Genomic DNA, 12,729 nt, shown 5'->3' on the forward strand with positions numbered 1-12,729 from the left:
AGCCTTGGTCTAAATACAAGGAGTCCCTACCCCTGAACTTTCCTGGCATAAGACCAATTCTAGGCTCCAGGCAAACTAGTTTATTCAATCCAAGTCATTGTCTGTAGTGCCAATACAATTTTATTTTTCACGCAGTCTCTATTGTTGGCATCAGGTTTCTGTATTAAAGATCCTGGAATCTGCACATCCTACATTGAAGTCAGGCTGGTGTGGAGTATTCTCTAGTTTCACCTCACAATTAAGGGGCAATACAGAAAGCCCTGTCCTGTAAGCAGGTCATTGTTGTTGTTAAGTCTTCTCGGTGTTAAGGGAAGTCTCTTTTGAGTAGGTCGATGTCAGAGCAGTGGTAGGGTCTTTCCTGGTAGAGGATTGCCTCCAGGTGATGTGATAGACAACCTTGGATGTTTTGTAGATGTCTTCCCTAGATCAGGGGTGGATAGAGAATGCCCATTCTTCTGAGGCCTGTGCCAGGTCTTTATGTCAATGTTCAGGGTGTAAGGTCCCATTGCACTACAAGATTTGTGTGTTCCCATCTCTATTAGATAAGAACTTATTTGTATGTATAGTATTTTCCCGTTTTAATGTGCCTATGCAAACAAGAAATAAAGCCACGTGGGATATCATAGTATATGGGGCATAAGAACACATCCAACAATACCCATGACTTGGTTCAAACATAAGCATTAAACTGAGGGACTCTTTCACCAAATTCCCTATTGAGCAGTTCACAAAGAGAAGACAAGATAAAAAAGGGGGGGGGAGAATCATCACTGTATAAGAAAATATTCAGCAAGAGTTATAGCTGTCAAAGAAAACACACATAAAATGCTGAAAAGACATATGTGTCCTTTTTATACCTTTTGGAATAGTTGGGGAGGGTGTTAAATCCAGGGCACCACTTGGTCTGTGACTTAGGACTCTACAGTACTTAAGTTAAAAAGGATAAATGTGGAGTAATGATGATAGGGGGTGAGAGAGTTAAAGAGAAAAATGATTTTTGTAGGTGTGTGCGAAAGGGCAGAGTACAAAATGGACATTCTGCATACATAAAAACATAATTCAATGATAGTGAGTACTATTAATGGATCTTGTGTGCACAGAGGCACTAGCTCCTGCGTGGTTTTGAAAATATAGACTAGTAAGAGATTACCAGTGACTGCTTCAAGAACCTGGGAGGCCGAAAGTTCAGAGCCCCCACCTAGTCCCTCCCTAAGGAGCCGAGTGGGGAATGGGGGAAAGCCTAGGGTACCTTCAAGCTCCGCCAAGGGACATGTGGCCCGGGAAAGCCCTGGAGATCCCTAAGAAGCTGAGTGGTTTCCCCCCTCCCCTTTGGGTGGGCTTTGTTTATCCCAATAAAGGAAAACCTGGAGGAGTGTCTGCCATCTAGGCTCATGGTTACACATGGTGTAGTGACTGGCTTGTGTGTGAAGAGCTTCTGTGTTTCTGGCCTGCTATATCTTCCCAACTGTGTGTGGATTATTTCCTGTGTCGGAATTGCTGCCAGACCTGCATCTCTTGTCATATCTGGATAGGGGGCATGGGAAACCTCTTTGGGAACTTTATAGAAAAAACGTTGGGGGTTATAAAATGATCTATCTGGAGCTTGTAATTGGTTCCTTCACTCATATTTTTTTTTGTTTTTTTTTTTTTTTTGTTTTGTTTTTTTGGGCCACACCCGGCGATGCTCAGGGGTTACTCCTGGCTGTCTGCTCAGAAATAGCTCCTGGCAGGCACGGGGGACCATATGGGACACCGGGATTCGAACCAACCACCTTTGGTCCTGGATCGGCTGCTTGCAAGGCAAACGCCGCTGTGCTATCTCTCCGGGCCCTTCACTCATGTTTTTGAGTAAGGACACCCTGTTTTAGGCCTAAAGTTTTCCCTTCCATTTTTTTCCTTTTGCTGTGCCTATGCAAATTACTGCTATTCACTTAGTTTTAGTTTTCCCCTTGTCGTTTCAGGGTTTCTAAGGATTTGTTTTATTTTGTTCTATTACTTATTCTACCATTTTATTTTAATTTTTATAGAATTAAGTAGGGGAGATGTTGGTCGAGGTCTTCGGGTTGGTCCTCATTTTGCCTTCTAATTAAATGTCTCTCAATTGCTTCCTTTGGTTTTATTGTTAAAAAGATGTTTCCCCATTACCTCTCATCTGACTTTTTCCCCTTTCTTTGGGGTGGCCTTTGTTTACCCTGATAATGGCTACTCAGGAGGCCTGGAGGAGAGGCTACCATCTAGGCTCATGGTTCCATATGGTGGAACAACTGGCTTGTGAGTGAACAGCTTGTGGTGTGTGGTTTTCTGGCCTGCTATACATTCCTAACTGTCTGTGGATTATTTCCTGTGTTGGAATTGCTGCCAGACCTGTGTCTCTTGTCCTACCTGGATAGAAGGCATGGGAATCTCTCTCTCTTTCATTCTCCCTCTCTCTCTCTCACTCTCTCTCTCCCTCTCCCTCTCCCTCTCTTTCAGGATTGTGGAATGCACAATCCACTATTCAACAGCCTAGTTCCAACCAATGCCAATATCATGTGCTATCAAGGTACTAGGGCTTGAAAGGTCTGGGCGTCCTAATCTAGCTTCCCGACGCAGAGAAATGAAGAGGCCGAGGTCCCAGCAAATGCTCTAAAAAGTGCTTTATTACTGACCATTCAGAATGGCCAGGGTCAATGTGTGCCCAGAATAGGACAGGGACAAAGACCTCGTGGTCCTGTTGGTCCCTCCTTATATAAGATGGGAAGTGGGAGGGGAAGGACAGTCCTTGAGGGCTGAACTTCCGCTACGGTAACACGAATCATTGGTGAGGTAGGGGTAAAGGCGGGACTTCCTTAAGGGCTGGGCATCCGCCAAGGTAAAACGAGTTATTGGTGGGGCCGAGGTAGTGATGACTTCCTTAAGGGCTGGGCATCCGCCAAGGTTGGTGGAGGCGGGGTTGACTTCCCTTTTCAGGCTCTTCCTAATAGATAACAACTCACACTCACACTGTTTCTATGTTGTACATTTTTAGTCACTCTCTGATTCTGTTTCCTCATCTGTAATGTAGAGAAATCTCATTATGTCCTCCAATTTTGTTATAGTTGACCATGTTTGACCTGGGGCAAAAACTGTTCGGGTCACTAGAGTGCTTGGTTAAATCTGGATTTATTTCCCACTGATAGGGATGCACTGGACAGTTTGTACTTGTGTGTGATCGTGTGACTACAATGTGAGACCGTAAAAAGTGCCTATCTGTCTTAAATCTCATCACAGCAAGAGATTGAGTCACTTTACTAGGAAAGAAAACTGAGTTTCTGATCAAGTGAGCTGAAGAGGAGGACAGAATGAGAAGGGGGTATGGTTGTGACCAGCATATCTGTCATCAGAGTTACTCAGCAACATTTTTCTCTCTCCCAAACACCAGGAATTTCATTTGAGCCCTCATCTTGGTCAAGTAAAAGTCTGTGATCTTGGTCTTGCTTCTTGTTCTTCTTTTTTGCATGAGAGACAAGATCAAAACAAAGATTTCAGAGGCAACTTCTGGTATTAAAGAGTCAAGACAGAAGAAGGAGAAGTTGAAGGAGAAAGAGGAATAAGGGGAATAGGAGGTAGAAGAAAAAAAGAGCAGATAGTACAGCAGGGTGGACAATATCTCTGACTATGAGGGTCCAGATGGCTCTGGTAAGGCAGCAGGTGGGGAAGGGCAGTGCCCCAGAGCCCTGACTTCCAGAATGCCTGCTCAGGCTTAGCCACAGCCATTTTCTGTCCTATTTTTCCACTTAGAGAAGATCTGCCAGAACCTGAGCTTGGCCAAGAAGGAAGTTCAGCAACCTAAGACTGTGAGACAGTGGTCAGGTATAGCACTGGGGGCTTTATCAGTGGGTGGAGAAGGGAAGTGCCCTATGGTTATGCCTCCCAGAATGCCATGACAAGGTTTAGCTGCAGGCATCATTGGCATGTCTTCCCATTTAGAGAAGATCTATAGGAACCTGAACCTGACTGAGAAGAAATTCGAAAAACCCTGCACTCTAAGACGGTGGTCAGGCATGGCACTAAAGGCTTCAGTCACCTGGGATGGGGTTGCTGGGAAGCATCTCTAGAGTGATAATGAGCTTCAGTCCTTTCCCTGCCCTTCCCACAGGGCACCTGCCCAAGGTTAGCCTCAGTCTCCTGCAGCTTCTCATCTCTCTATTCCTCTTCCTGGGTATGATTATTGTGCTGATCCAGGGTGAGTTCAAGGCAACGAGAGTCCCTACTCCTATTGAGCTCTCTCTCTAAGAAGCTCTAGTCTCCTTCTCCTTAATTTTGGGGAGGCTTACACTTCGAGATGGGGTTAGTCTTAGCTGTGTGATGAGGAATCATTCCTGGGATACTGGGGATCCAGGACGGGCCAGTTGCATGCAAGGCAAGTGCCCTCCATGCTGTGCTATCTTGCCAAACCTATTTTTTCCATGCTCCCCCAAATGAGTAGGAATTGTGCTCCTGGTCCCCCAGCTGTGTGATATGGTACCCCCTACATCATGTGTAAGATTGTGTTTCATCTTATGGATGCAGATCTGAGCCCCTGGAAATGCTGAAACTCTGGGCATCCCTGGGCACCTGGAGGTGACAGTCATGCACTCTTTGGGGGTGCTGAAGGGGGCTTTTCTGTTCTGTTCTTAGTATCCAGGATCCACCAATCTCTGCAGACCTGTACTTGGGGTAATCAGAGGAGTCTAAGCTCAGGTGAGGACATGGACATCATGTTGTTCAATGGGGGGAATGGATCTAGTGTGCAGAATTTGGAGAGAGCATCCAACTCAGGATAAAGGAGTAAAGGCAAAAGAGGTTGAAACTCCGAGTTGGTGAGAAGTGTGAGAGCTTCACACTTCACACTTCACATCTGTCAAATGTGCTTTGAGGTCTCTGTGAGATTCACCAGAATATTCTCCTCAGGCCTTTCTGCATATAGTTGGTGCCTAATCATTGTGTTCCTGTCAGAAGTTGGGGATTCTTGGGAACAGATGCAGGACAACCTGAATAAGATCAGCCAACTGCTGGCCCATTTGAATGTTACCATGTGTAAGTCAAGGTCAAGGCCAGGAGTATCTATGGGGCTGATCCCAGCTTCTTTTATTAAAAGGGGCTTAGGGGCTTTACTCTTTGATGTTTATGACCAAATCCCTGAATCGGTGCACAGGGATCACTCGTAGGGATGGACTGAGAAACCCTCTTTGATTCCAGACTAGAACATGGGCTAACCATGTGGAAGTCAAACAGCCTCACACTGTACTATTGCTCCAATGCTACTAACACTTTCCAGGTACAGGTCTGAGAAGAGTTGAGGGTTCTGTAGCCTTTCTGTGGGGGCTTCCAGTCTCTAAACTCTCTAAAGATGTCTCTAAAGCATGTTAGGACTCAGCCGAGACCCCCACATCTGATTTTCTCTTTCTCCCCAGAGAGTTTCTACTGGCCCTGTCCATGGGGCTGGGAGTCCTTCCAAGGAAACTGCTACTGGCTCTCCAGGTCTCAGAACAACTGGTTTTATGCTTCCTCAGTCTGTGAGCACCTGAAAGCCAAGTTGGTGATTATCAACAGTAAGAATGAGGAGGTCTATATCTATATCTTTACGTTATGATATGTACTAATAGGGGCCAGAGAGATAGTACAGCAGCATTTGCCTAGCAAGCAGCCGACCCAGGACCTGAGGTCATTGGTTCAAATCCCGGTGACCCATATGGTCCCTCGTGCCTGCCAGGAGCTATTTCTTAGTAGATAGCCAGGAGTAACCCCTGAGCACCGCCAGGTGTGGCCCCCCAAAAAAGATATGTAGTAATCAACATCTAATTAAGAGCCCATGTACCTCCAAAGAAGTAATGACTAGAACAAAAGAATTCATCACAGACTGGGAGACTGTATTTGTCCACCAAATGGGTAGAAACTATTGGTCTGTTTGATAGAAAACTAATAATCCAAAATATGGAAAGCATTCCAATGCCTCTCAATCACAACCTATTCCAAAAATGGGGACAGTGATGAAGATAATTCCTTAAAGAAGACACACATGTTGTCAATGTGGTACATTAAAAATATATCTCCGGGGCCAGGAGATAACATGGAGGTAAGGCCTTTCATGCAGAAGGATGGTGGTTCAAATTCTGGCATCCCATATGTTTCCCTGTGCCTGCTAGGGGGTGATTTCTGAGCATAGAGCCAGGAGTAACCCCATATGGTCCCCTGTGCCTGCTAGGTGTGATTTCTGAGCATAGAGCCAGGAATATATATGTATATATACCAATATATATATATATATCTCCATCATTGTTAATTGGGGAAATTCAAATCAAAGCTACACTGAGTAATTACTTCAAATCTGTAAATCTCAGTAGGTTCTGAGGGTCCTTCTGGGGTACCCCTGTGGCTGCTGTCAAGACCTCTGCCGCCTTCTTCTAACTCCTGGGATTTGAGGACCCAGGCAAAAGATGCTGCTCTGAAGTATGCAGACAGGGCAGGCTTCTTGGAGCAAGAAGAGGCTTCCTAGAGCTGTACATTGGAGTTGGTCTAAAGAAAACACATATGAAAGGAACTTTGGTTTGAATAGGCAGTGCTGCTTGCAAGGCAAACGCCACTGTGCTATCTCTCCGGGCCCTCTTAGTGCTATCTTTAACCATCTCGTGAACAAGTGCAGACTCACAGATGTTTTTGTTAATGCACACATGTTTTATTGAAATACACATACACAATTTCATTGGAAAGTTATCTTGTGCAGCTGAAGACGGGATAGACCACAGGAGGAACTTCCTTGGGTATAAAAATGGAAGGAGATGTTTAGATCTGCCTCATACTAATTTTTACATTTTCAGGAATTCCTGCAGGTTTGCGATATTCGGCATGGTAAGAGAATCTGGATTGGACTTACAGATCATCACAAAGAGGGATCCTGGGAATGGGTGGACAAGACCCCTCTCAATGACAGGTGAGCCCTCAGAGACTTTGGCCTGTAATGAGATCAGGGGAAAGATCCAACTTCAACATGGAATAACTTAATGTCTGGTAGAGGACAAGTAGGGAAAGCAAGACCCCGATGAAGATTCCTCAGCTTCGGATAAAAGTTCACTTCAAAAGCTTGGTTGAAAGAAGATTCTAAGTTTCACATTAGATGGGAGATACATTCTAATTCTTTCCTGGGATACAATTATCTAAATTAAAATTTTTATTATAACACTATGATTTACCAGTTGTTTCAGGCATTCAGTGTTTCAACATCAATCCCACCACCAGATGACAGACTAACTCCACCAATGTCCCCAGTCTCCACTCATCTTTCTAGCCTTTTCTCTTGAATAAATGTAAATTAACTTCCTATAGCATGTTACAGCACACAAATAGAATGATCAAAACTTAGATCAATAAGGGCATTTGTGGGGTCAGAGTGAAAGTACAGTGGGTAGTGCACTTGCCTTGCACATAATCAACTCAGATTTGACCTCATATACCCAAGTTTACAATAATGATCCCTGAGTTTAGAACCAAAAGGATTCCCTGAAATATGGAGTGTGGCACAAAAAAAATAATAAGAATCAATATTTGACCATTGTTATATTTCTCAATGATATATTAAAGCTATTGTCTGATCATTTATTTGGCATTGGGTGCTAGCTGAGCATTGCGTATTCATGTTTAGGCTCATTGAACTTGGTGGTCTTCTGTACAACTTTTTATCAAATTTACTGTGATACTATTGGCCTGAGAGTACTATGACATTTGGAGGTATTTTGCGACTAGATATATGGCCAATTGGTCCAGGATCTTTACATCTAGAGCAATTGGGTGGCTTGGCAGTTTGACAAATTGAGTTGTGGAGCTGAAATTTTTCGAAGTCAGAGGTAACGGGTGAGGCTACAAGCAGCTGTGCCTTCAGGCAGAAAGGGAATCTCCTCTCTGTTCTGAGAAGGCCCCAGTGTTTTAGCCAGTGTCAGTCTACTAGGAAGATACAGCAGACATCATATTCTTTTGCAGCCACCTGAATTTTTATTCTAATTTGCATTTGCCTTTCCTATCTCGTAATTCCTCCTCCTTTGACTTTGGAATTGGTTCCACATCCTTGATATTTTCTTATTAATTAACCTTTTATTAATTAATTAACTGCTCCCAAGGACCTGTTCCTTCAAATGGGTTGGGCTGAGCTGGGCTGGGCTGTGAGTTTGTGATGTGTAAAGGGGGCTCATACTTCTGCTGTTGTTCACAGCTATTGGAAACCAGGAGAACCCAATGACGACCTTGGCAATGAGGATAGTGTGGAGCTACTCGATGATGGCTTGAATGATATTCCATGTACCTTAAATATTGATTGGATCTGTGAGAAGCCGGCCTTTCCCTGACCTTAATTCTAACTTTGGCTGTTCCACCTGCCAACCGATCTCAATTGAACAATGAGCTCATGCTCTCTTCTTGCTGATCTTCTGCTCCCAAACGATGCTCCACACACTCCTGTTTTACTGATAGTTTTAACCTCACCTTGGTCCCCATGTCACCCCCCTTAGTAAAGTCACACATTGATTCTTTCATGCTTGAGAAGAGTTCCTATAGCTTCATCATTACTTTATTCTTTAACTTGTATTTATTTTATATTTTCTAGGACCAATGTCTTATTACCATGTGATTCTCTACAGACAAGTATTTGATTTTCCAGGGATCATTTGAGTAGGTATATAACTTTGATGGAAAATGTACTTATAAACATATAGGTCTGTTTGTCATCTACATGCCCACCAATCCTACTCATGCACAAATCCATCCATTTTTCTGTCCATCAATTTATCCATCCACACACAGACCATCAATTTATTCATCCACCCACCTACCCACCCTTTTATTTAGCCCTCAATTCATGCAATCATCCATCTATTCATTCCTCCATTCATTTATTTATGAGTTTATTCATCCACCTACCCATTAGTCCATCCATTCATTCACCCATCATTCATCCAACTATCCATTTAACCATCCATCAATCCATTTAAACAGGTAATCATGTATGTATCTGTCCACCCACCCATTCATCTAATCATCATCCATTCTTCCAATCAAACTACCTATTGTCATAGAACAACAAAACACAATCAGGTTATAGTATAGCAATTACAACACTAAAGTTTAATGCTCAATCTACAATTTGACATACACAGACCTAAGCAGCTGAGGTGTGTCTTACAAAATCAAAAGGGGTGATTCCTGGTTATTTGTGCAAAGGTGGTGTCCATCGGTGTTCTTTTGATTGGCAGGAAGTGCCTCAAGAAGTGATTGGTCAGGGCCGGAGAGATAGCATGGAGGTAAAGGTGTTTGCCTCGCATGCAGAAGGACGGTGGTTCAAATTCTGCCATCCCATATGGTCCCCCGAGCCTGCCAGGAGTGATTTCTGAGCAGAAAGCCATGAGTAACCCCTAAGTAGTGCTGTGCGTGACCCAAAAATCAAAAAAAAAAAAGTGATTGGTCTATTTCTTTTTCTTTTTCTTTTCTTTTTTAGTTGTTTTGTTTTTTTAGTTTTTGGGTCACACCCAGCGGTGCTCAGGGGTTATTCCTGGCTGTCTGCTCAGAAATAGCTCCTGGCAGGCACGGAGGACCATATGGGACACCGGGATTCGAACCAACCACCTTTGGTCCTGGATCGGCTGCTTGCGAGGCAAACGCCGTTGTGCTATGGCTCCGGGCCCTGATTGGTCTATTTCAGTCTGAGTTTGGACTTGCCAGCCTGGCTTGTTCCCAATGTGGAGGTTTCTCTGCAGAATTAATGGATCTGCGTTCAGCTGCTGGTGACTGGGATCTCTCCTTCACACATTTAAATGCCTATTTCTATTTTCTATCATGTATTAATATTGGGTGAGGTAGAGTGATAGAAAAGTGGGGAGGTGTTTGCCTTGCATTCAGTAGACCTGGATTTGATCTGTGGCATCGCATATGGTCCCCAAGTCTTCTAGGAATAATTTCTGAGTGCAGAGCCAGGAGTAATCCATGAGCACTGCTGGGTGTGGTCCAAAACCAACCAAACAACCAACAAAAAAACCAAGGTTGCTTCGATGTTCCTTCCTCCTTTTAGATTATTTTTTCATCGTATTTTATATGTGTGTGTTAGTGAATGAACCCTAGTCCTTCAGTAAATTTTGATGATTTTCTTCACCAATTAAATGATGCCAATAGGAACCATTTGAGATGCTCAAGAGGAAAAAGATCTTAGGTTCACCCAAGACTGGGGATATTGAAATGTACTAAGTGGGCCTATAAGAAGAGCGGGAAGAAGTCTGTATTTTGAGCTACAGGGGCTGTTTGTTACTGCCTGAAATTTACCCTTATAGAACTGATGAGCCACTTCCTTCTTTCACTCCTTCCACTTATACTCTGTTCCTTCTTTTTTCTTTTATTTTTCTTTTTTTCTTTCTTTTATTTCTTTCTCCCCCTTTCTTTTCTTTTTTCTTATCTTTCTTATCTTTCTTTTTCTGTATCTCTTTTTCTTTTCTTCTTTTTCTTTTTCTCTGTTTTCTCTTTCTCTCCTTTTCTTTTTCCTTCCTTTCTTTCTAACATTAGCAGTGTTCAAAGCTTATTCCTTCCACTGTGCTCAGTGATCCCTCTTGAAAAGCCAAGGAGAAAAAAAAAATAAAAGAAAAGAAAAGCCAAGGAGACTATCTGCGGTGCTAGTAATTGAACTTTGTCTGCTGTCTGCAAGGAAAATATTGATTACCAAAATGAATATTACAAAAATATAGTATCACCAGCCCTATTTCAACTTCTCACTGTAAATAAATACGTATTGTTGACTTAACATGGCTTATACATGTGCTTTTAGTGCAACGATTTGAAGCAAACATTACACAACCTGAACACCACAAGAGAGTAATTTTTTCATTTCTATTCTATTCCCTTTTTAGGCTATACCAGATATAGTTTAGGGTTCCTCCTAGCTCTACCCTTAGGGATCATTTATGATAGAGTTTAGGGAGCATCAAAAGTGTCAGGATAGAATTTAGTTCATCCATGTTAACCTTAACCTCTGTACTATCTCTCCAGGCTCTGAATTTGGTACTTTTAAGGAGTAACCAGGGGCCCGGAGAGATAGCACAGCGGCGTTTGCCTTGCAAGCAGCCTATCCAGGACCAAAGGTGGTTGGTTCGAATCCCAGTGTCCCATATGGTCCCCCGTGCCTGCCAGGAGCTATTTCTGAGCAGACAGCCGGGAGTAACCCCTGAGTACCGCCGGGTGTGACCCAAAAAACCAAAAAAAAAAAGGAGTAACCACATCTGGTGGTTTTACTCTTACTCTGAACTCAGTGGTCACACCTGCTGGGGTTAAGAAGACTATATAAGGGCCGGAGAGATAGCATGGAGGTAAGGCGTTTGCCTCTCATGCAGGAGGTCATCGGTTCGAATCCCGGTCCCATATATGGTCCTCCCGTGCCTGCCAGGAGCAATTTCTGAGCCTGGAGCCAGGAATAACCCCTGAGCACTGCCGGGTGTGACCCAAAAACCACAAAAAAAAAAAAAAAAAAAAAAGAAGACTATATAAGATCCATAAGGTCAAATTTTGGCTGGCTATTTGCAAGGCAAGTGTCTTCTCTGCTGTACTATTACTCTGACCCCTGAATTTTGTTTTCTTTCTCTTTCTCTCTCTATTTTGGTTGTAGGTCACACTTGGTGATGTTCAGGGGTTACTCTTGAATCTGCAATCAGCTATTTCATCAAGAGATGCACATGGTACATGTGTGAGGCTGGGAACAAATCCAGTTGGCTGCATACAAGACAGTGCTCTACCAAAGTAATGTCTCTCCAACCCTAATAAAAATAAAATTCTCAGAACACAGATATCTTTGGTTTCTATTTTTTTTTCTTTTTTTTTTTTTTTTGTTACACTCATCAGAGTCTAGAGAGCTCACTCCTGACTCTATCTATGCCCAGAGTAAACTCCTTGCAGGAAACAGGGACTATAAGCGATATGAAAGATTGAACACAGGTTGGTGGTATGCAAGGCAAATGCTCTGGATTCTTTAATTGGGTTTATAAACAGAACTGATGATCTTCCTGATAGGGAGAGTGAGTACTGAGCCCTACAGGAAAGATGTTGAGTTTGCCTCCATTTAGTGACATTGAAAAATATTTGAGATTTTTCTCCAAAAGGCTGTGTTATGAGGGAAAGGTACATTCGAAAGGTGAACTATTTGTTGCAGCAGAAATATTGGAGGTGTAAGGAGTGTTTTCTTCCACATGTAAAGCTCAGCATTGAAATAGCTTTTCTCAGAGGAACTGAGTGTTCAGGTGATTGTAAGGTACCTGGAAAGAGAAGTGAATGTTGTCATTGACCCCAGACAAAAGGTCAATACCATTGTAGATATCAAACACCCAAGATAACATCTTTTTTCTTTTTTTTTTTTTTTGGTTTTTGGGCCACACCCAGCGGTGCCAGGGGTTACTCCTGGCTGTCTGCCAGAAATAGCTCCTGGCAGGCACGGGGGACCATGGGACACCGGGATTTGAACCCAACCACCTTTGGTCCTAGATCAGCTGCTTGCAAGGCAAACGCCGCTGTGCTATGCAAGATAACATCTTACTTACGTTTCACAGAGGTAAATTTTGCCTCCACTGAGACATTTTTTAATGGTGGAGAATATAGAGGGGTTTTCAACAAGCACAATCAAGGAGTATCTAAACTTCATGAGTGCATGCATGTCTAAGCTTTAGACATTTCAAGCAGAAACTTATTAAAATCTAGTGAAACTCCTAGTGAATA

The 12,729-nt window shown here is 43.1% G+C and overlaps 2 protein-coding genes across 2 annotated transcripts in view; both read left to right on the forward strand.

Moving 5' to 3' along the window:
- Window positions 1-12,729, forward strand: part of LOC126031177 (CD209 antigen-like protein C) — a 228,640-nt gene that overhangs the window by 62,833 nt on the left and 153,078 nt on the right. The window lies entirely within an intron of this gene.
- Window positions 1-12,729, forward strand: part of LOC126030076 (CD209 antigen-like) — a 67,438-nt gene that overhangs the window by 38,642 nt on the left and 16,067 nt on the right. Inside the window, exons 8-11 of the mRNA XM_049788276.1 lie at window positions 4,118-4,204; window positions 4,912-5,037; window positions 6,877-6,931; window positions 8,204-8,289. Coding sequence (XP_049644233.1) covers window positions 4,118-4,204; window positions 4,912-5,037; window positions 6,877-6,931; window positions 8,204-8,289 — 354 coding nt within the window. The remainder of the gene's footprint in view (window positions 1-4,117; window positions 4,205-4,911; window positions 5,038-6,876; window positions 6,932-8,203; window positions 8,290-12,729) is intronic.

The sequence above is a fragment of the Suncus etruscus genome, chromosome 15 (assembly GCF_024139225.1).
Source record: "Suncus etruscus isolate mSunEtr1 chromosome 15, mSunEtr1.pri.cur, whole genome shotgun sequence".
Lineage (NCBI taxonomy): Eukaryota > Metazoa > Chordata > Mammalia > Eulipotyphla > Soricidae > Suncus > Suncus etruscus.